This window comes from Psammomys obesus, unplaced genomic scaffold (genome assembly GCF_907164565.1).
Source record: "Psammomys obesus unplaced genomic scaffold, mPsaObe1.curated_primary_1811, whole genome shotgun sequence".
NCBI classification, from domain to species: domain Eukaryota; kingdom Metazoa; phylum Chordata; class Mammalia; order Rodentia; family Muridae; genus Psammomys; species Psammomys obesus.
In genome coordinates this window covers 22,365,116-22,388,549 of record NW_026596095.1, presented here as the reverse complement: position 1 = coordinate 22,388,549, position 23,434 = coordinate 22,365,116, and the positions used below count along the sequence as shown (strand labels likewise).

At 39.4% G+C, this 23,434-nt stretch overlaps 1 protein-coding gene across 1 annotated transcript in view; it reads right to left on the bottom strand.

Annotated features, from left to right (window-relative positions):
- Positions 1–23,434, bottom strand: part of Cenpe (centromere protein E) — a 70,528-nt gene that overhangs the window by 5,524 nt on the left and 41,570 nt on the right. The window contains exons 30-42 of the mRNA XM_055628173.1: positions 23,039–23,323; positions 22,143–22,430; positions 21,104–21,385; positions 19,852–20,010; positions 18,413–18,673; positions 15,910–16,014; positions 14,794–15,012; positions 11,704–11,901; positions 10,907–11,110; positions 9,284–9,499; positions 7,824–8,009; positions 3,404–3,516; positions 1,749–1,846 (exon numbers count right to left, since the gene is read on the bottom strand). Coding sequence (XP_055484148.1) covers positions 1,749–1,846; positions 3,404–3,516; positions 7,824–8,009; positions 9,284–9,499; positions 10,907–11,110; positions 11,704–11,901; positions 14,794–15,012; positions 15,910–16,014; positions 18,413–18,673; positions 19,852–20,010; positions 21,104–21,385; positions 22,143–22,430; positions 23,039–23,323 — 2,614 coding nt within the window. The remainder of the gene's footprint in view (positions 1–1,748; positions 1,847–3,403; positions 3,517–7,823; positions 8,010–9,283; positions 9,500–10,906; positions 11,111–11,703; positions 11,902–14,793; positions 15,013–15,909; positions 16,015–18,412; positions 18,674–19,851; positions 20,011–21,103; positions 21,386–22,142; positions 22,431–23,038; positions 23,324–23,434) is intronic.

Below are 23,434 nucleotides of genomic sequence, written 5' to 3'. Positions count from 1 at the left end.
AATTCCACTAGAAAACTTATATAGCTGATAAACACTCTTAGCAAAGAATCAGGATATAAAATCATCATACAAAAATCAGTAGACTTCCTAAAAAACTCTTGGAATAATTCTGACCAAGCAAGAGTCTTGTACAATAAAAACCTTAAGATTTTTAGAAGATGACTTTGAAGGATGATATCAGAAGATGGAATGATCTCCCATGTTCATGGATCGGTAGGATTACTATTTTGAAAAAGGCCATCCCACCACAAGCATTCTATATATTCAGTGAAATTTCCTTCAAAATTCTTCACAGAAACTGAAAAAATAATCTTAAACATCATATGGAAACATGAAGACCCCAAGATAACTACAACAACCTTGAATAATAAAAGAACTGCTGGAGTTATCACCATCCAGATTTCAAATTATAGCAGAGAGTTACACAGCACTAAAACCATGATGTTGGTATAAAGTCAGACATGATGCGCAATGGAACAGAAGACCAGTATGTGAGTCCACAACCTGTGGACACCTGATTTTTGACAAAGAAGCAGAAAACAAAACACGCACAGTAGAGAAAAGGCAGCATTGCCAACAAACGGTGCTGGCCAAACTGGAGGGCTGCGTGTAGAAGAGTGAAAATAGATCTGTATTTGTCACCCTGCACGAAAATCAATCTGAATGGATCAGAGACATCCACACAAGGCCAGATATCCTGAATGTGATACCAGAGAAAGTAGGCTTTCCCTGGAAAAGACTTTCTGAATAGGCCCCCTCATAGCAGAAGCATACAGACCACTAATTAATAACTGGGACCGTAGTTAAAAATCTTGTGCATAGCAAGGGACACCATCATTCTAGTAGAATGGCAAGTTATCACTGGGAAAAAAAAAATAAAATTTTACCAATTGTACACCTGACAGAGAGCATCTAGAGTATCTAAAAAACCAAACCAAAAAAACCTCCCCTTGCCGAACAAAACAAAAAATGGGGTGTGGGGTCTAGAGAGATGGGCAGTTAAGAGCATTGGCTGTTCCTCCAGAGTACCTGGCTTCAACCCCCACCACCCACATGGCAGATCACAACTGTCTGTAACTCCAGTTCCAGGGGAATCGACTCCTTCATACAGAAATACATGCAGGCAAAATACCCACGTACATTAAAAGAAAAAGGAGGAAGGTACAGAAATAAACAGAATTCTCAGAAGATGAAACACAGCAGACCAAGAAACAATTACAGCAGTGTTTCTCAACCTTCTTAATGCTGCTACCCTTTAATGCAGTTTCTCCCATTATGGTGAGAATCAAATTATTTCGTTGCTACCTCATAACTATAATTTTGCTACTATTATGAATCGTAATGTAATGTAAACATGCAGGATATCTGATATGTGACCCTGTGAGGGTCATGTCCTACAAGTTGAGAACACTGACTTAAAGAAATATTTAAATTCTTAACTACCGGAGGGAGAAATGCAAATGAAAAGTACTTTGAGATTCCATCTTATACCAGTCAGACCTTTTTCCTCCTGCTGGGTTGCCTCACACAGCCTTTATTTCAGGGTTTGTGCCTGGTCTTATTGTATCTTGTTATGTGGTGTTTGGTTGATGTCCCTGGGAGGCCTGCTCTTTTCTAAGGGGAAATGGAGGAGAGGATATGGGGGAAGTGGTGATGGGGAACTGGGAGGAGTGGAGGGAGGGAGGGAAAACTGCTGTTGGGATTTACTGAATCATCATCATCATCATCATCATCGTTCTTCAACTTACTTGAGGTATCCTGGGCCTGTTGATTTCTTCTGAGATTTTCTCTCAGCAGTCTTATCATTTCTTTTTGATGTTCAACAGTGGCTTTTGTAGAAAGAATTCTAACAAGAATAAAATAATAAAAATATGTAAATATCCAAGTGATTTTATGTGAAAGAGTAAATAGAACTGTTGCAGAAAATGTTCTGATTTGATATGCCATACTGAAATAACACCCCTATGCTCTAACAGATCAGCCCCTGGAATACAGCCTGGCTCTCACGCCTACACCCAAATGCAGGTACTCTGTTCAGTTGTAGGAGCAGTCAGCTTTGTTCTTGAGAAATTAATCATTTAAAACTTCTGGAAACATGATAGGTCTTAGTTATATACTGAAAAAAATAATTTTTTTTGAGCCACTAAAAACTGTTATCACAGGGTGATCTAAAGCACCAGAGCATGAAAAGAAACAAAACAAACCAAAACAGCAACAACAAAAACAAAACAAAACACTTGGAAAGCAAATCCTTACTGTAGCTCTGATTTATGGCAAAGAGCAAAGGTCAAATTCAGCAGTGCTTCCAGGAGAAAGATATATTCTGAATTGTCAGCCAGCAATTCAAGCATTAATCAGCAATGGTATTAAAAATGCTATCTCAAAAATTATACTGTTTTTACTATGAAAATAGTGCTGGCATTTAATTCCAGCACTTGGGAGGCAGAGGTAGGTGGATCTTTGAGTTTGAGACCATCCTGGTCTACAAAGTGAATTCCAGGACAGCCAGGGCTATATAGAGAAACTCTGCCTCAAAACCCCCAAAACTATGAAAATAAATGCAGATTGTATTTTATAGGTAAAACTGACCCTTCTGATTAAGAATATAACACTGGTCTCATTGAAACCATAAGCTCTTATCAATGCCAGGCTGGTGACACTGCATGAGGACTCACAGGTTGGTACTTTCTAGGCAGAGTTAAATGAATTCATGACAAGGAAGAAATTCTAAGGAGCTAGGTCACATCTTAGGACATGCTCTTTCATAAGCCTCCCTCTTATTCAACACAAGGACTGGATGAGGCTAACAAGCTAAGGTGATGGGCAGACTTCCAATTCTCTTCCTCTGACTGTTGAATGCTCTTTCCATTATGCTCTACATAGAAAGAACTTCTGGCATTGTAACAGGACACACAGGTAAGTTAGTAAAAAGAGGCTATGCTGTGGAGTCCTAAGTAACAAAAGAAAATAATCTTCACACAGAAACACACAGGGAGAAGAAAGGGAATGAACAGAACCTTAGTCAAATACCTGTGCACACACAGGAAAGCAACGGCTCTCAACACCAGGATGACAGGCCACTTTTAAGGTTTATTCATATATTATCAAGGAAGAAAATTCAAAGACACCCTGTTCAATGATGAGAGCTGTGCTCATTGTTTTTTGGTACTGGGAATGGAAACCAGGGCCTTGTTAATTCCAGGCAAGCACCTAGCACTGCACTTAGTTCTTAATAATCTGCATATGTAATCACAATTGAATGAGCTCAAAACCTATTTCTAAAAGCTAAATATTTTTACAAATTGCTTTCTCGAAAGTAAACGAATGCAAAGATATTTGTGTAGTTTATAAAGAAATGCTATGCGACTAAAGACACGTTCAATGAAGGTGAAGACAGACATACTCCTTTTCAAATTCCTTGGCATTTTCCTTCTTTTCTAGGTCAATTTTCACCAGTTTCATTTTGAGATCCTCAATTTCTTCTTTATAGGGTGCAGCTCCTAAAGCAACTTTGTTCTTTCATAGAAAAAAAGTAAAGAAAAATAATGATTAGTTTTGATTTTGCCAGCTCTGTTTTGTTGCCTTTGCTGTAGCAGTGCCTAAAAATTGACTATAACTGACAAATGAAAGACAAAGGCATTAACTTTAATTGAATAATATCCCAATATTTAATGTGAAGTCTATCTGAAGCTACATGTAGGCACATACTTTTTTCTTTCTTCAAAAGAACAAACACTTAATTCTCAGTGAAAAATGTGATATACTTTACCAAATGAAACAGAAAGGTTGAAAAATCATGCAATGAGGGCTGGCGCATGGCTCAGTGGTTAAAAGCACTGGGTGCTCTCACAGACAACCTTGATTTAACTTCCAGTACCCAAGTGACAACTCTCAAGTGCCAGCAAGCACAGACATACATGTAAGCAAAAACACTCATATACATAAAAATTAAAGAAACAAACAAACCAACAAATGAAATGAGCAAACAAAGGAAAACAAAAGAGCAGCATGGTGGCCGGAACAGACAGGAACAAAAGCAGCACAGCCCTGGAGCTATTTTTGGATCGGGGCAGTTCAGTGAAACCATATTTACTCGGAGTACAGGTAGCCTTCCGCGTCTGCAAAGACATGTGTCTTTAAAGCAAACCATGACTGCACTAAAATGTTTTCTAAATTTCCTTCTTTGTGTGTGTGCATACACATGTGCCATGGCTTGCAGTGGAGGTCAGAGGACAACTTCAAAGTCAACCCTCTCTTTCTGCCATGTGGACTCTGGAGACTACACTCAGGCTTGGTGGCAAAGCATCCCTACCAATGAGCCATTCTGCAGCTTGACTATTTTTAGAGTTTTATTTAAGTTTACAGAAAAACTAAAAGTACACGAAAATTCTCATGGTACATTGTCTACAAGTAAACTAATATTGGCATCTTATTTTATTTGGAGATAGGGTCTCACTGTGTAGCCCGGATCAGCTGGAACTTACTATGCAGACAATATGGCTCCCCTCACAGAGCACGGCTGGCCTGGCATTATTAAGGTGTGCACTACCACCCCTTCCCTGATAGGGTACTTATAGTTGCTCGCTCTTGACCAAGGCCCATGGTTACATTAGGTTTGTTTAGATCCCCCACACTTTACTTACTCATCTCTCTCTCCCTCCCCATTCATGGCAAATGCGAATCTTTTACTGTTTGCCTAGTTTTGTCTTCTAGGTTTTTCTACAAGGGTAGGAAGTCTTTTCAGATGGCTTTTAGATTTATACTTTTAAGGGGCCCTGCCCCTGTCTTTTCATGAGTTGTTAGGTCTCCCCCTATATTTCCTAGTTTTTAAAAGATAGGTTCTTTCATATTTTTGGTGAGCTTTATTCCCAGGTGTTTTTTTTTTTTTTTTTTTTTTTTTGTTTTTTTTTTTTGTGGGTGGCTACTGTGAACAGGTTTATAGAGGAAGGCAACTGATTTGTGTTAATTTTTTGTCTATCCTGCCACTTTGCTGAAGGTTTTTTTTGTTTGTTTTGTTTTGTTTAATCAGTTCTGAGATTTTCTGTGGAGTCCTCAGGGTCTTTTGTGTATAAAACCAATCATCTGCAAAAAGGAATACTTTGATTTCTTTTCCTTTTTGTATCCCCTTTACTTCCTTCTCCTGTCTTTCTGGAGTGGAGAGAGAAGATACTTGTTTGTGATCTTAGTGAGAATGATTTGAGCTTTCAGTGATGTTAGCTATAGGTTTGTCATATACAGTCTTTATTAAATCAATGTTCCTTCTATACCAAGCAGATCTAGGACTTGCTATGTAGCTAAAGATACTTTAAACTCTTGATCTCACTTCCCATGTGTTGGGAAGGCTGTGCCACCAAACCTTAAGCACTGCTGGGGAACCCAGGGCTTTCATCATGGCAGGCAACCATACTTACCAACTGTGCTATGTCCTTACTTTTGTTGTTTGTTTTTGACACAGGGTTTCTCTGTGTAGCCTTGGCTGTCCTGGACTCACTCTGTAGACCAGGCTGGCCTCTATCTCACAGAGATCCACCTGCCTCTGCCTCCCCCAAGGGATTATACAGGTGTGTGCCACCGCACCCAGCTTCCCATTACTTTTTAATAGTGCAATAACATTGCACAGACATATCAGAATGCATCCATATATCTTCTGAGAGTGAGTTCATTCTAATTTTTCCCCAATTTCATATCAGATTGCTTGATTTCCTGCCTGTTAAATTTTAGGAGGGTATGTGTCTCTCTCTCTCTGTGTCTATCTTGCAGTATTTCTTTATCTGGAGATAAAGAACTTTTATATATTTTCTCCTTTTTTTTTTTTTTTTTTTTACTTTATTCTTCTGGACAGAGTCTCTGGAGAGGAGAACCGAACAGTAAGAGTCTGATGTGTTTATGTTTAATCCTATGGACTGTTCTTTTGGTTTTAAGTAAAAAGCCATTGCCTAACTAAAGGTGACGTGTATGTTCTCCTGTGCTGTCTTCATTATCGTATTTTACATTTATGCCCGTGACATATCTTGTCTCTTAAGATGGGCTCGTGCTTTGTGGGCCAGGCAGGTCCTGGGCTGCAGAAAGCACATCTTCCTTACATCTCAGCCTCCGAGAACCACGTGAGCATGTCACTCCCGCCTTAAGAAACACTTGTGGTGTCCAGGTGTCTAGCATCAATATTTGATGGATTGCCCTCTCCCCACTGAGAGACCTTTGTCCTTTTAAAAAAAGATCCCTGCCTTAGAGTATGTCTGTCTCTAGGCTATCTGTTATGTCTCACTGATCTGTTTGTCTACATACTGCTTTAAAAGTTCAAACAAACCAACAAGAAAATTTCAGTAGATGCTGAAAGTGTGGAAATTATACAGGTAGTCTTTGGATATGATACAAAGAAAGTTATCACATAAAACACTGCCTAAGCAGTTCTTGCCTCAGGAAATCAAAACTGAAAAGGCTGATTTAGAAATGAGTGACAGTAAGAACTCTGCATAGCAAACACATCACCTGTTCTCAGGGAGATACTCACTTGCCAGCCTTCCAGTGTTCTGGGTTATTATGAATTAATTCCTACCTAATAAGATTTGTTTAGCCAGTAGATTAGGTGGATTCTGTTAACCATTCATATACTAGAAAAATATTCCTTTGTGCTTTGATTTGACTCATATCAGACTGAGAAAATACAGAAAAGGGGTAGGAGGCAGCTCAGCAGGTAACAACACATCTGTTCTTCCAGACAACATAAGTTTGCTTCCCAGCGCTCACTTCAGGCAGCTCAGAGCTTCCTGTAACTCCTGCTCCAGGAGATCAATGCCTCGGACCATCTCAGGCACAGGCACATATTTGCTCCCTAACCCCAACCAAGTTAAAAATAATAAGCATCTAAAAGGAGAGAAATGAATGAATGAATATGGGAAAATTCCTACAGCTCCATTTCAGTTCTGAATTGGGGCATCCTAAGTCTTTTACTTTATAGCCCATTTTCTAAAATACTCATTCTTTTTACATGTTCTCACTTTTTGCTAAAGTTTAAATATTTTACTCTAGTTTTTGTAGCCATTATAATGTTGGCAAAGGCATTTGTTTAGGATGGTTTTAAAGGCCTACTCTAGTTTAGGTTTTAAACAAATTCACTGCTACCTGATTTGAACAAATTGCTCTATTATATTAGACAGCTTAGGAGTAAATATTGAAATAAGTGCTTTTGGATGCCACAGGCTTAAAAATATGATTCACAGAAACAACTTTAAAAAGTCAAACTATGAAGAGTTTATGGATCTCTTCAGTATGACAAGCAGAACCATATCCTGGTGCATCGTTAAATCTAATTCTACTGTGTCTGCAGCATCCTTGATGCCTGAGGCAGTTCAAAGTAGGTTGACAAAATGTGATGCTTACTGTACATTGAAATTCTTTTTTTCCAGCACAATAAAAATAATCACTTAGTTGGGCAGTGGTGGCGCACGCCTTTAATCCGCACACTTGGGAGGCAGAGGCAGGTGAACTCTGGGAGGATGAAGCCAGCCGTGTTTACACAGTGAGTTCCAGGACAACCAGGGCTACACAGTGAACCCTGTTTCTAAAAACCAAACCAAACCAAACCAAACCAAACCAAACCAAACCAAACCAAACAAAGAAAAAAAAAAACAAGCAAACAATTAAAAAAAAAAAGTCAGTAGTCTACACGTGTATCACTACGTCACCTAGGTACTTCCTTTGGAGCCTTAGAAGTGAAAGGAGCCTATACAAGGTTACAGTAAGGCGGAGAGCCGAGCATCAAATCATCTGCCAAATCCAACAGGCTAAGCCAAGTTTTTGTTGAGGAAAATGGTCGAACTTACCTGAAGTATTTGTACTGTCACTTTTGTGTTTTCAAGGCACTCCTCTGACTCATGAACTTTGCTCTGGAGTTTTGCTACTAAATCCTTAGTCATTGCTAGTTCTTTCTGCATCTTTGTAATCTGGCCTTCTTTATGTATGGCAATTTCTTTAGCTTCTTGTAGGGAGCTTTCTAGCTCCCGAATTTTCTGTTAAAGAAAGTACAAATACATAGGGCAAATCCACAAATCTTAAAGACAGAATTACACAGTATTTTAAATGAGATAAAAATGATCATACATAGTTATTAGGTTTTCACAGACTGAAGCCAATCTCTGTGAGCTCAAGGCCAGGCTGGTCTAGAGTTCCATGATAACCAGGGCTACACAGACAAAAACCCTGTCTCAAAAACAAAGACCGCCCCCACCCCAACAAGTCCTTTTACTTAGAAAATGACGTTTTCCATGTTAAAGAATGTTAACATTTCACATTATACCCTGCTAGCAGGTTCTTTAAATCATGCAAATGAAAACCCAGCATATATATGACACACTAGTTAGCACCTTTTAATTAGCACTATTAATACAAGGGCACTCTGACTTTCAAAGAAATTGAAAGGTAAAAATGTGAAAAAACAAAACAAAACACTGGAAACCACTTAACGAAAATAAAGTCTCCTCACCAAAAAACACACCTTTTTGGGTAACCTCTGACCCTGCCTACAGAACATTTCTAAGCAAGAAGCAGCAAGTATAAACTTTATAAAAATGGTCAACCATAACAATACATACAGTTACACTTGGAAAACAAAAGCAAAAACCTGTGATCTTCTTCTTCCTAATAGCAATTGCTAAACTAGTAGTTGATGTTTTATATTAAGTATTTGTTTTGGGAGAAATAATAAATTAGCTTGGCTTTTGGTTCCCACTAGGATATTCTGTATGCCAGAAAAACAAAGCAGCACATTTGCCGTTGTTACCAATTCCCAAGCAAAGGCAGCGAACAGTTTACCTGGATTGTTCAGAGGACGCCGATTCTTACGCACGTGCTGCTAAGTTAGATAAATTAATGGTTCTGCCATACTTTTAGCCTCTTAGCCTTTTTATTATGATCATATTAATCAATATGTAAGACAATAACTAAAAATAAGCTAAACTGCTATTTTCCTCTAAACTAATTTGTTTTCCGAGCATATTACATTTTAGCTAAAGTTCATACATTTTAAGAAATTAATAGCACACTGTAGAAATACCATACATGGCAGCAAACTGTCTTGTACATAATATTTAAATGATGACTTCCTTCTGCTTTAGAACTCACAGGAGAGATCTCACATGAAGCCACATTTCATAACTAGTTGAATGGTAAGTACAGTATACCCATATGTGTGTGTCGCTTGTCACACACAGGTACAGCAGTGAATTCATACTCAGAGAACGCATTAGTGCTATACGTTTGCTCTAAACTCCAGGAAGCTGCATACCTCTGAGGCTGGCTGTTCAGCTCCGGAGGCAACATGAAGATTCTTACTGTCCTGTGTGGGAGGCTGTGCAGTAGGACACACATGGGCTGCGGACAATGTCTGGTAGTCTTTAGATAGTTGTTCAGTTTTTTCTTTTAGTGATTTCAGGAAGTGTTCCAATTCTTTGGATCTAATAGCATGTTTTTCCTCAAACTCTGTGGATCCATTTATCATGGCCTATGAACAGTTCAAAATAATTGATGCATTAAAATTATGTTAAAAACCACTAGAATTCTAGGACAGTGTGCTTGCTGAAATTCCGTATTTAGAACATCTTAGAACAGTGCTCAAGACAATGAATGCACATCTTTCTTTCAACATGCTGCATGCTAACAATGGTGTGAATAAAAAGAATAAGGCCCAAGAAGGCCTATTCTGATCGAAAGATAATTTCATTAGATTTACAGTAACACAGGAGGAAGACCTGAAGAACTGTGTAGGTTCAAGTCATTAATAGCAGGGCACTCACAGGAGCCTTAACAATTATCTATTTTCTCACTTCATTACAAACCTCAGCTCACAGAGAAAATAAAATTTACTGATTTAAAACCGTGTTGTATGAATTTCGGTATTTCCTCTGCATTTCTGTCTATGCACCTTGTATGTGTCTGGCGTCTTTGGAGACCAGAAGAGGCTTTCAGGTCCCCTGGAACTAGAGTTACAGACAGCTGTGAGCCACCATGTGGGTACTAGGAATCTAACCCAGGTTCTCTGCAAGAGAACTAGTGTTCTCAACAGCTGAGCCTAATTTACTGATTTTTCCGCCCTAATTTACTGATTTTTGCTAATTAATCTATAAATCTTCTATCCCTATATAGATAAACAGTCAAAACCACTATTCCATTTTACACTGAAGGCTGCCTGACACTGGTTTGACTGGTTTATGTCAGAACACATTAGAAGCTGACAGAATCTTCAACACCAATTATGGGCGAGGATCTTGGTAATAGGAGAAATTATCTGTAGGGTTAAGTATATTTGTTATTGCTGGTTAATTTTTTTCATAAACATAACTGGAAAAAATATCAGCACATACATGCCAAAACCCAAAATAACAGTCGGCACATCTGGAATGTACAATTTAGGATTAGAGCACGTGACAGAAAAGCACCTGAGGTGAATGCAGATAAGTCCCTCTGGCAGGCAGCCAGGACTCTATGATTTTACTATAGCTGCTGCCCAGAGCCTTAGTACACACTCAGGTCTCAGTTTCCTGGAGGCCACTGGGGCAAAGGTTCAGTCTTCACAGGTAGTGAGAGGACTGAAAGAGAACAGTGAGCAGAGGCAAATCTCAAAAATGGGAACTCAGTATCACACACAAACAGCCTGTCACCTTCCCAAGTACAGACCTGTTTGACTATCTTGAAGAAGCATAATACAATAAAAGAATCCATTTTAAACAAGCAAAATTTATGTTTATATAATATATAAAATATGTTATATATATGAATATATAAAAATTTATATGTAGAGCACCTACATATAAATTACAGAAAATATACGCCAAGTCTAACCCTCATAGGAATGAGTAGAAAAATAAAAGCAAAGAATAAAAGAACCTGAATGATGAACAATTATACTCACAATTATTTTGCTATTATAGAAGTTATTCACTTGGCACACGCTATTGTTTTCTTTTTGGATGGCACTTTTAAGCTTCTCTGTATCAAAAGGAGTACTCAGCCATTTTCCCAATAAATGAGTCATTTCTTTCCTATTACTTAGGACTTGTTGGAATTCAGTTTTTATGGTGAGGAAATCATTTTCTGAAAAATCTTTGAGAATTTCCTGTGTAAAAAACAGATACCAAATTGTATGAACATTAGGAAAAGTTTTACCCAACCAACATAAAACTATAAAAATATAATGGGGAGAAAACTCTACTGAACTTATTAGGATATTAAGGTAAATTAATCCTAATTTAAAACTTTATTCCCATTACTTGCATAAGAGAATGCTGGCAATATATTCTGCATGAAAGAGGTATTTCACCTATGTGCCCTGGTCACTGCTTTTCTGTGTACATAGCAGGCTTCATTTGCATGTTGGGAACTGCACCTGCTTTACATTGTTGGGAGAACAAGAAAGTCCTTGTGGAGCTGATACAGGGAAAGAACTCTGACTTTCAGCCATGGATGTAAGAAAACACTGGGAAACCTAAAGTTCTGTTAATTCTCACAGCCTGTTAAGTTTATTTTTTGTGTCTATGCAGTTCAGACAGTGTCCCAAGCCATCCCTTGGTCAGTTACCATTCCATGAGTAACTAATGATTTCTGATGAATGAAAATGACTCTAAACATATACAAAGGTATCTATTCATAAAAGATACCATATTAATGGTATCTTAAAACCATATTAAATGCATTAAAAATAAGGTATACCTCAATATGGAGGTCCATATCCTGGCTCAGCTTGAGGCTCTGTAAGTCTCTGGACAGAATATCATAACCTGGTTGAAAGCTCTGTATTTTAATTTGTAGTTTGTTCTGCTTTTCCACTTCCTCAATAAAAGCCATTTCAAATTTATTGATGAAATCATGTTGTTCTTCCTTTATCCTTGCAATGTGGCTTAACACATACTTGAAGAAAAAGACAAATTAAGAAATGAGACATTGTATTTAGGAGACGCTTTCGATGTCTGAGATGGGGAGGTCTCTTGTTTATTATTTATACTGTGATAGATGATGAAGAAGAAAGCAGCCACTCTTTGCCCCAAGCTACTCTTCTCAGCACCTGGGAAAAGTAACCCTTCTAGACTACCATGTCCATATCTGATGTCCTACTGGATGTATCACAGGTTCAGTGGTCTTAAAGTGTCACACGGCCCTTTCTATATGCTCCTTTTCCTATTAGATTTCTAAATAATTATGTGTGTGGGTGTTTTGCTTACATGTGTGCCTGGTGTCCATGGAGGCCAGAAGAGGGCACTGGATCCCCTAGAGCTGGAGTTGCCGATGCCTGTGAGTCACAGTACAATGGTGGAGTGAACTCTGAGTCCCCTGGAGGAGCAGCCAGGGGTCAGGCCACTGATCCAGCTCTCTAGCCTTATGACATAATTTTTGGTTACTGGCAATCCTCTACTGTCACACATTTGAGATTAAAAAAAAAAATGTATCCTATTTCATTTTACATAAAGTTATGTGTATATGTCCGGTGTTACATGAATGTAGGTGCCCACAGGCCCAGGAAAGAGCGTCGGAAGCCTGGAGCTATAGTTACAGGTGATGTGAGCTGTCTTGATGGGGTGTGAGGAGCTGAAATGGGTTCTCTGTAAGTGCTCTTCGCTATTGAGCCACCTCTTCAGTCCCATTTTAGATTTTCAAAATATTCTTCCAGTCTTGTCTGATTAACCCAAAAATGTGACATGCTTTAAGATTTCCTTGTCAAGCATATTTAGACGTCTGGCTTTAAGGTAATGAAAATCTCAATACTGCAATGTTCCCCAGACAATATAAATTTTATAAGGGTGATCCATGAGAGGATTATTAGAACCTTGGGAACAATTTTCCAAGGTATGGCAGATATCTGCTTCTTAGTTCCTCAACCACTTAACTTTGTAATTTGACCTTTTCTCTAAACCTCCAATTGCCCCGACTATGGCCACCAATGAGTCTATTTTCACCAAAGTGAAATGCATATTCCAGCTAAGGTAGGTGCCACTCCAGGGCATACTATCTTTTTTTTTTTTTTTGTGTGTGTGTGTGTGTGTGTGTGTGTGTGTGTGTGTGTGTGTGTGTGTATGTACAGGATGAAGGCTGATGTTGGGCCACTTCCCCAGAGGCTTCCCACCTTATTTTTTGAGGCAGGAGCTGTCATTGTACCCAGAGGTCATCTAATCAGCCTGACTGGCTGGCTAGGAAGCCCCAGAACCTCCTGTCACCGTCTCCACAGCCCTGGGTCACAGGTATGAGCCGCCATGTTGGCTCTGAACATGAGAGCTGTGGATCCAAACCCAGGCCCGCATGCTTGCACGGTGAGCACGCCCCTGACTGCATCCTTTCCAGGCCCCCAACCCCATCTTGACACTCAAAGGGTTTTGAACAACAGCCTTGTGCCTAGCTCTTCTATCCTTGTCTATCCTGGACGCCATATCTGGTTTTCATTCTAGAGTTTTCTTTTCTAGACACTTTCTAGAGTTCTCCTCTTCCCTAATGCTCTTATTCTAGATGCTTTCTGACCCACCTTACCCATGTTACACTATTACATACACACTTGACTTTTCTCCTGACAAACCTCAGGTTCAACCAGATGTCCTGGTTTTTCTTGAGTGGTACAACACGAGAACTACAACTTCAACACACCTCAAACTAAACTGATCTCCCCTTCCGTAGTCACCTACTTTGTTACTCTCTCTTTAAAAAAAAGTCACCACCACAGACCTGGCCAAGCATGTCTAGGGACTTCATCCATAGTCCTCTTTCTTCCTCCACCATCTACTGTTTGGACCTACTATTGTCAGCGGCTGGGATGTTCAGTCTATGTGTCTTCTCTACCCTACAGAACTTTCCCTGGCAGGACAGTCACACAGTATTTCACTGGACCGCGTTAGTGGGTTTTCCCTGCCAGTGTACACAACCTCTTCAAACTCATTTTTGCTTCTTCTCCAGTAGAGTTTGTTAAGATGATAACCCAACTTGGTTCCTGCAGTCACTTAAAATGAACGTCACTGGCTCCATGTCATCTACACGGTGAACGCCTCGTTTTACTGCTGGGCCTGGCTTCCATAGCCTTGCCTTCCCTCACACAGGTCTATCCCACTACACTTTCCTTCAGATTGAAACATTCTTTCCAGAACGGAAGGGAGGCTCTCTCCAGGCTCACAAAGGAAAAAACTTTACATGCCCTAGAGAGTGACATGATTCACAAAGAGCCTCCTCAGGGTTCTGAAGCAGAAAGTAACTGTTGGAGGAGGAGGCCCTGGGTAGCCAAGTTGCCAAGGAGAGAGCTTAGATTATTGAGCTGTCTCCATGACATGCAGGAGGCTCCAGAAAACGCAGCTTTCCTGAGTTGCCACCCTTTTTGGGGAGAGCTGTGGCCAAGGCAGCTGTCATCCTCGAGTATCTCCTCAAACTGTAACCCAATAAACTCATTGGTTCACTGAGTTAGACTTCAGTGCAATTGCTATTTTAGTCTGCCGTGGTGAATTCCCTATCTGGGTGATCAGACATGTGTATCCCCAGGAAAAGTCTGTCATATAACAAACCTGTCCCTGCCTCCACGGTGACACTTACTGCCTTCACAAGCCTGCCTCACCAGATCACTGGATGCGAAGCACTCTCACGTGGTGTCAGGCCCATAGGCTGAGCTCAGGTTTTGTTGAGTGAAACCTATCTTCAGACCCATACACTCTTTAACGTGGTGGTTTGCATAAATAGTATATATGTTAACTCCCAAAGGACTTAAAGACATTGAAATGCATAACTGAAATTATAATCACACCAGCATAAAGCTAATACTAAAAAAGCTGGTACCTTAAGTTTCTTCAGGACTCTGTGGAATTCCATGGAACATCTCTGGTTTACAGTAAGTAGCTTCTCAATCTCTTTTGTTTGCGGATACGGAAGTGAGAGCTTTGCTTTCAGAGTGACTGACAGCTCTTTCTGGGTCTTAGTCTCCTTCTCCAAGTCGAGTGAGAACCTGTTCAAGCACTCATAGTCACCATCCATCTCTGAGTACCTTCTCAGGAGCTCCTGAAGGAGATCGGAATTCATTCTCATGAGTGCTAGAATTTTAGCAAAGCTTGGCTATTAATACTTTCTATTAGTAAAAAGAAATTTAGACTTTTATGTTTAAAAAAACAGAGGAAACAGTGATTTTTAGAATGTAGAATTCATAATATTATGAAAATTAACTGGGAGGCAAATACAATAAAGAAAGCCAATGTTTCTTTTGAATAAATTGACTGTGCATCATAAAACAAGACTGAGAGCTGGCTTATGCTTATAAAAGCAGTGAGAGTTTGCAGATAAATCAGTGACCCAAATTGCTCTTTGCCATCATGGCGTGGTCGCTGCACACATTTTTAGGAGCTGCCAATACTGTTTTGACGGCTACCTTCTGTTATCTCTGTCTACATGATATAATTCATCTTTCAAATGAGGTCTCTGCCTATACTCAACTTTCAACACTCAGATCTTTTCAACATAGGACAGGCTGTGTGTCTTACAAGGAAGAACTCTGAAGCGGACCGCCTCCCACTCAGAGCAAACCCTGACTCCCTTCCTGACCCCACAGCCCACTCCTCCATTAGCTCTGACTTTTCTTTCTTGAAATTCCTTGAATATGAGGCAGCCTCATGACCTTTGCACTCACAGCTCCCTCTCCTACAGCAGTCTTCCCTGAGTGAACGGAAACCTGTACTGCTTTTAGACATTGGCTCAGTATCACCTTTCCACATAGGCCTTCAGAAACAAATCAAATCCTGGTGTCATGTGTACATATGTGCTCATGGACACACATGCATAACTTGTGCTAGACTACAATGCTCAGGGAAACAGTTGGTCCTATCTATTCCCACACACAGCTTCCTTTAACAATGCCTTTGGAACAGTAGCAACCATGCCTAGCAGCTCCAAAGGGGCTCTTACTTTTATCCTGAGGCACTTTTCTCGAAGGTTTTCTGTACAGGGTTGTTCTCTTCCACATAGTAACGCTTTTGCACGGTTTACTGTCTCATCATGGTTTTGATGGTCCTGGTACAAAGAAATACACAGAAATAAACATATTCACAAAGCAAGTCTAATCATACATGCTTACACTTCACAGCAAGTAAAATTTAATAATGAAATTAAATATTTCATTGTAATATAACAACAGTATTAAAATAGGCATAGGCAAACAACAGGGAGCAAGATTACAGGTAAGTTACACAATGAATGACTTCAAACTCACTGAAGGAATGCTGTGAGAAGCATTTGCTTATCTTAGGTCTTAGATTTCTGGTTCCTATTTTCCCACATTACAATTATTGTCACCAACTAAACCTTAATCCTAGAAAACCCAAGCCCTGTATATTCTTCCCGGGACCTTGGGGTGGAAAGTTCAAATTTTATGCGCAGTCTTTCTGTGTCTGATTAAAAAGCACATCCCTCCCCCAACCCCATTTTTGACCATTAGTTTAACTTGGCCACTGTAGTACCTAGAATTATCTGCTCAATATAGATTTGTCAAAGGAATTGAGCCTGTTTGTAAACACGGACAGGCCCCACGTACACAGGATCCCTGAGCATGGTTCTGGTAACCCTGCACACAGGCTTTACATTTTACCCTTCAAACAAATGCAAACAGCTATAGATTTACTTTACACATCTCTCTAATTTTTCCACAGTTTTTAAGAGGACTGAATTAAACTTTTGAAGATTATTCTGAAATAAGGTCAGGAAAAACTTCCTTTCAATCTTTACTTTGCTTTTTCCTTCTAACTTCAGTAATAAAAACCTGTTCACAGCGCTTGGGGAGGCAGAGGCAGGTGGATCTCTGAGTTCAAAGCTGTGGAGATCAGGACATCCAAGGCTGCATGGAGAAACCCTGTTTCAAAAAATCAAAAACTAAGAAAGAAAGGAACAACAACCAACCAACAAACAAAAACAAACAGTTCATTTCTGGAACTTTATTAGCAGAGGACAGGAGATATATATATTCTTTGAATTTTTTTTTTTAACTTAAAATAATGCTAGTTTCTTTTTGCTGTTGTTTCAGAAACTTATAAGGAAAATAGTGTTAGCTAACAAATCTTTTCTTAGAAACACAGCTTTTGTGTTTCCTTTTTGTTTGATAAAAATTTTAATACCTATAGAAGTTTCCAGAAAAAAAAATCAGAGGGGAAAAAGACAAAAGAAAGAAACAAACAAAACAACAACCACAAGTCAGATGACACACACTGGTCGCTCCCCTTAATCGCCCTGCGGTCTTCGTCACTAAGCGAAATTCTGAGCTCATGTTTATTATCAAGTTTCTTACGGTTTCTCGGAATCGTTCTCTTTCCAGTTTGAGAGATTCTTGCATCTTGATTAGCTCACTGTTTTCCTTGGCTACAATTCTTATTGCTTCAAGGTTTTTGTGAACTTCCTTAATCAAGTGCAAGTTATTTTCACCCACACTTTGCACATGCAAATTCTGGACCTCAAACTGTTTCAATTGCTCAGTTTCCTCTGTTTTTTTATAAACTTTACTGACATCTTCCTCTTTAAGAAGCTGTAGCTCTTTTTTCTGAAGTTCCTGGATCTTGAGATAATTATGAAATAGATCAGAATGAAGGATTTCTTCAAGGAAGGGTAGGTCTACTGATATGTATGTACATATACATATACATAATCGAGTACCTTAATCTGAACCGCTCACAATCAGTGGTTCATGTTTTAGGGTTAGCAGGCTTGCCTTTATTGGTTGAAAATACGTGATCTGCAATCCTCTCAATTTCAAGTTTTTGAGCTTCACTCTGGTGCTCAAAACCTTTCTAAAATCAAGTATTTCAGATACCAGATCAGGAATCCTCAGCCATACTGATGTATTTTATTATCTTTTCAACGACTAATTGCCTTTAATACACTCAAAGACATGAGGTCTACAGGGTGCCTGCATACACGAGGGCCAAAGGACACAGTACAAGTCTGACCTACTTAACCCCTTAAGGCCGCTCCCACTGAATTCCCTGACATGTTTTTCTCTATCACTATCTTTTAAGGTCAGTATCACAAAAATAATGCCAGGCTTAGAATTCCAATGTACAGATGAACCCCATTCAGCTTGGCTTGCTTCTAGATTTTGGTCACCACAAATCACTCTAACCTGAATGGCGTAGTATTCTTGCCCAATCAGTGAATATACGGGTAGGGGAAATGCCTAGAAGTGGTAAGCTGTACCGTGTGCATTGGTGAGTTTTCAAAGAGACACTGCTGAGCTGGAAAGATGGCTGCTCAGCCATTAGGAGCACTTGTTGTTTTTCAGTTCCAAGAGATCCAACACCCTACTCGAGCCACTGTGGTACCAGCGCGCGCGCACACACTCACACAGAGTCAGAGAGAGTGTTTCACCTATGGATCTTGCATTTCCAAGAGTACTGTTTCTAGACAGGAAGACACACACACTCACCTTGTGCATGTTTTCCCTTAGGTCTTCTTTGAGCTGGTCTCTCTCTGCCTTGAGTAGCTCCTCAATTCTCTTTAAATTATCTCTTTCTTTTATTATAGATTTCATTTCTTCAAGGTTTTCATGAAGCTTCTGAGCCAGATTTAAATTCTCCATCTCTATGTTATTCAGAGTTAAACCCTGCTCCTTGAGTTGCTTCTGGGTTTCAATGGCTTCTGCTTTTAACTTAACAAGTTGAAGCTCATTTGTCTTAAGTTCTTGAACCTGAAAACATAAAATCACATTAGGATTCAGACCCTTTTAAAAGAAACCTTTATTTTTGATTTTTTAACTTAGTTTATAATTGCATCATTTTACGGCTAACAATGTTTTGCCTACATGTCTGGCAGCCATGGAAGTCAGAAGAGTGTGTCAGATCTCCTGGGCCTGGAGGTAAAAGACAGTTGTGAACTGCCACATAGGTTGTGGGAATCAAACCTGGGTCCTCTTGAAGGACTACTGAGCCATCTCTCCAGCTCAAGAAAGCTTATCTCATTTTTCATTATGTGTATGTGTGCTTACGTGCATGAGTGGGGGCCAGGTTGTGAGCCACCTGACATGGATGCTGGACTCTGAACTCAGGTCCTCTATGAGAGCAGTGCCTCTTAGCTGCTAGGCCATCTGTCCAGGCCAGAATATGGACCATCAAGAGAAAGATAAGAACAGTTTTTTCTGGGAGTGGTCATTCATGCCTTTAATCCCAGTAGGCTCCAGGGGGTGAGGAGGGAAAAAGAAGTTTCTAAATTGACTAAGAAAGTAAACGTTCCATGTATTTTCTATCACTGTTTTGTTAAAAGCATGCAGCTTTCTTTTTGAGGTAGAACACACATATAAAGTATACTCATCTTAAATGTAGAGTTCAGTTATTTATTTATTTATTTTCAGACATTGTTTCTGTGTAGCTCTGGCTATCCTGGAACTCATTTGGTATATAAGGCTGGCCTCTAACTCAGAGATCCACCTGCCTCTGTCTCCCAAATGCTGGGATTAAAGGTGCCCCCTACCACTACATGGCACAGTTATTCTTGGCATATGCATACATCTATAAAACCATAGCATTTCCAGCAGCCCAGAAAACATCTATGTATCCTTTTCTCAAGGCAAATATTCAGACCTTTAACATTCTGGATCAGTTTTGTTTCCTTCTGAACTTACAATAACAATATCATCATCCATTCATCTGCTGGTATTTAGGTTGTTCTCATTTCCTACTACTTTGAATAAAGCTGCTATGAAAATTCTTGTAGACTATGTAGAAGAATGTCCTTTTCCTTTTAGTACCCACCCAAGAAACGGAAATGCCAGGCCTTACAGTGAATACTGTCAAACTGTTTCCCAGTGTGGCTGAACCTTTATAATCCAAAGCTTTTAATACATGAACAAATGGGTTGACCAATCAATACCTTTTCTTGTAACTTAATATTTGCATTTTCTAATTCCATTTTCATATTTGATACTTCATCAGTCTTCTTAGAGACAGTCCCTCTGAGTCTGTCAATGGTTTCTTGGTGTTCTTTCAGATCCATGTGAGCAATTCTTAGATTCTCTTGCTTTTCCAGATCCTTTTAAAACAGGGACGTATTTAATATTAAATAGTATTTAAAAAAAAATAAGTGATTTATTTTCTTAGTAAAAAAATAATCATGTTTTACTCTTTTTGTTGTGGAACTGGGGATTGAACTCAGGACCTTGTACTCATAACAGTCAGTAGCTTTTACTTTTTTTAATAATCATTTTAAGATTTATTTATTTTACATATATGAGTGCTCTATCTACATGTACACCTGTGTGCCAGGAGAGGGCATCAGATCCCAGTATAGATGGTTGGGAGCCACCATGTGGTTGCTGGGAATTGCACTTAGGACCTCTGGAAGAGTAGAAAATGCTCTTAACTGCTGAGCCTATCTCCAGCCCTGCTTTTACTTCTTTTAAACAATTTACCTTAAACATTTTACTTAATCGTTATTTATTTATTAATATTTATTATTGTTGTTGCGTGTAGCTTCCCATAAAGTCAGGGGACAGGCTGTGGTGTCTATTTCCCCCCTTCCTTTAACAGGTACCTTAGACTGAGTTCAGATCACTAGGCTTGTGCAGCAATTGCTTTTCCCAGTGAACCACAACATGGGCCTGCTTTTATGCCTTAATATTCTCTATCGTTGGAAATTCACAGTCCTTTTCTTTCTGTTTCAGTCCCCCATACACCTACTTGAAGAAGCCAACACATCACCCACATTTTACTTACCAAACTGCTTCCCTCTGAATTTTTCTGAGCTGCTGAACAGGATATTGAGAGCAACGTTTTCTAAGGACTTGCATAGTATATTGCTTATATTTACCAGTTTCTTTCTAAGATACATTTAGGTTGCTTCCTATTTTAATCACGAACTATTATAACCAAGCAACTTTGGGGTCTATTTGTGTATATGTTTATGTATATAGATATGTATATATGTTCATGCATACATTCATATGCATACATAACAACTGACTCAAGACAGGTCTAGGATAAAAGTCCATAAAGACACGCTGAATTAAAAAAGTTCAGGAATAGCAAGCCGCTTGCCTAAAAGACTATTATTCCTGTTACCATGAAGGACTTGTTACTTCTTGGAGGTGATCTGGAGACTTGCCAGGGTAGAAATGGGAACTTACGCTCGCTTCTGTTTGTCGAAGACTTTCCCTTAGTTGTTCTTGCTCTGTTCTGAGGGCTTCGTGCATAATTTTTAGGCCATCATTCTCTTTAGTGACAACTCTTATTTCTTCAAGGTTTTCATAAAGTTGTTGAGTCAATTTTAACTTCTCTATTTCTGTGCTCTCCAGAGTTGAATTCTGGGCTTCTAGCTGCTTCTTCAATTGCTCCATTTGATCCATAGTTTCTCTGAGATCAGCTTCGACTTGAGAAAGTTGGTGGTTTTTTTCCTGGAGTTCTTGGCTCTTAAGATGATCATATGATAAGTTAGAGTATTGAACATACAGACAAAACCCCCAAACAACAGTGTTAAAACTGAATCAGCAAATCTGTGCCTTCAGGTAATTTAGACATGTTCACAGCCTGTTTCAGCATATAGAGCTGATTCATCTCCTGATTATTCAGGTTAAAAATACCTGCGCATCTACAGCAGCATTTGTGTGTACTAAGTCCCCCTGAATGCATGCTATTCCATGTGTTTTATGAGACACAACCTCAATGAGCCTGCTGGGTGTTTCTTGGTGCTCACATAGATGTGTGTGCTCTTAGCTCCTCCTCCTTTTTCTTAAAATTAAGAGAGAAGGAAGGCCACTGACAGAAACACATTTCAAACAGCAGGAAAACAAAAGGAAATAAAGTCCTCTTATTCTGCCTGAGGCCTCCTGGACTCCACTCTCTGGCGCTTTGGGTATGACCACATACTCTCCATAAACCACTGTCAGCTGGTCTTTTCCCAGGATGGGGCACCACCAGTGTGCGTCAGCCTGCTTTGTTACCCAAGGTACAGCATGCCACGAGCCAAACTTGATGTTCTTATTGTACCAGGCCTCTACTAATAGTCAGCAAGAATATCTACAAATATTGTTGCACAGCTGTGAGAATGTATGCTGCAAAAAGCCACACCTAAACTCTTCAGGGCTAATTTCCTACTTCGGCCCACCCTGACACCCAGCAGTCTTTAGGACGTTAAGGTTGCATGATGCCTGAAAGATGGCAACTCACTCTGGTTACTGTTTTTTCAAGGCTCTCCTTCAGTTGGTCTCTCTCTACTGTGAGGCGCTTCTCCACACTCCACAGCTCATCTCTTTCTTTCGCTATAGATCTCATTTCTTCAAGGGTTTCATGAAGTCTTTGAGTCAAGTTTACTTTCTGTGCTTCCACCTTTTCCAGATTTGATTTCTGGGCCTCCAACTGCTCATTCAAGCGGTCTACTTCACATCTATATCCGTGAGTCTCCGTGATAGCCTTCATCATAAGACATTCATACTCTTTGTCCTGAAGGTCTTGGAGCTGAGAAAATAAAACAAGTTAGGTCCCAGGTACACAGCAGTGGGTTGTTTATTTTTAAGAGAAAAGAAGACATATTCTTAAATCAAGGCAAATCTTTTATATTATTATTATTATTATTATTATTATTATTATTATTGGTTTTTCAAGACAGGGTTTCTCTGTGTAGCCTTGGCTGTCCTGAACTTGCTTTGTAGACCAGGCTGGCCTCAAACAACCAGAGATCTGCCTGCCTCTGTTTCCCTGAGTGCTGGGATCACAGGCGTGTGCCACAGTGCCTGTACATTTTAGTGCAATGTCTGCCATGCTTTCTTTGATGAGAGGGTGAGGGAAAGAAAAACTAGGTAGACATCGTTTTCTACTTAACAAGGAAGACCTTTCTCCCGTAAGTCAGCATTTGCCTTTCCTACATCCCGTTGGGTACCACTGCTTCATCTGTCTTTCCTATTATTACTTGAAACAGCACTTTCTACATAGTCATTCAGATGAAAACGAACAGTTTTTAGTTCATTTCTATTATTACAGAAAAAAAAATAATAAATCTTAAAAGGTGACACCACAATCATCTTAGTCTTATTTTGTTTTCCCCAAATTAGCAGGTGGAGATTTACCTTAGCGCCAATTTCTTGAATCTTTTCTTTCTGTTGCTCACTTTCCACATGAAGAGTCTCCTGTATTCTTTTCAGTTCTTCTCTTTCCCTAATTAGAGTTTTTATTTCCTCTTGACTTTCTTCAAGTTGTTTATTCAATTGGAGCCTGTCATTTTCTATACTCTGTAGTGTTGAGTCTTTGGCCAAGAGAAGTGCCTTGACTTGGTCTAGTTCATTCATTTTCCCCTGAGCCTCACTGGTTTCTTTTACATTAAGTTGTTCCTGTTTCTTATAGAGCTCTTGAACCTTCAACCAATGACAAAATAAGTTATCAGCACAAAATATACAGGTATTAACATTCACACACATTCACACACACACACACACACACACACACACACACACACACACACACAC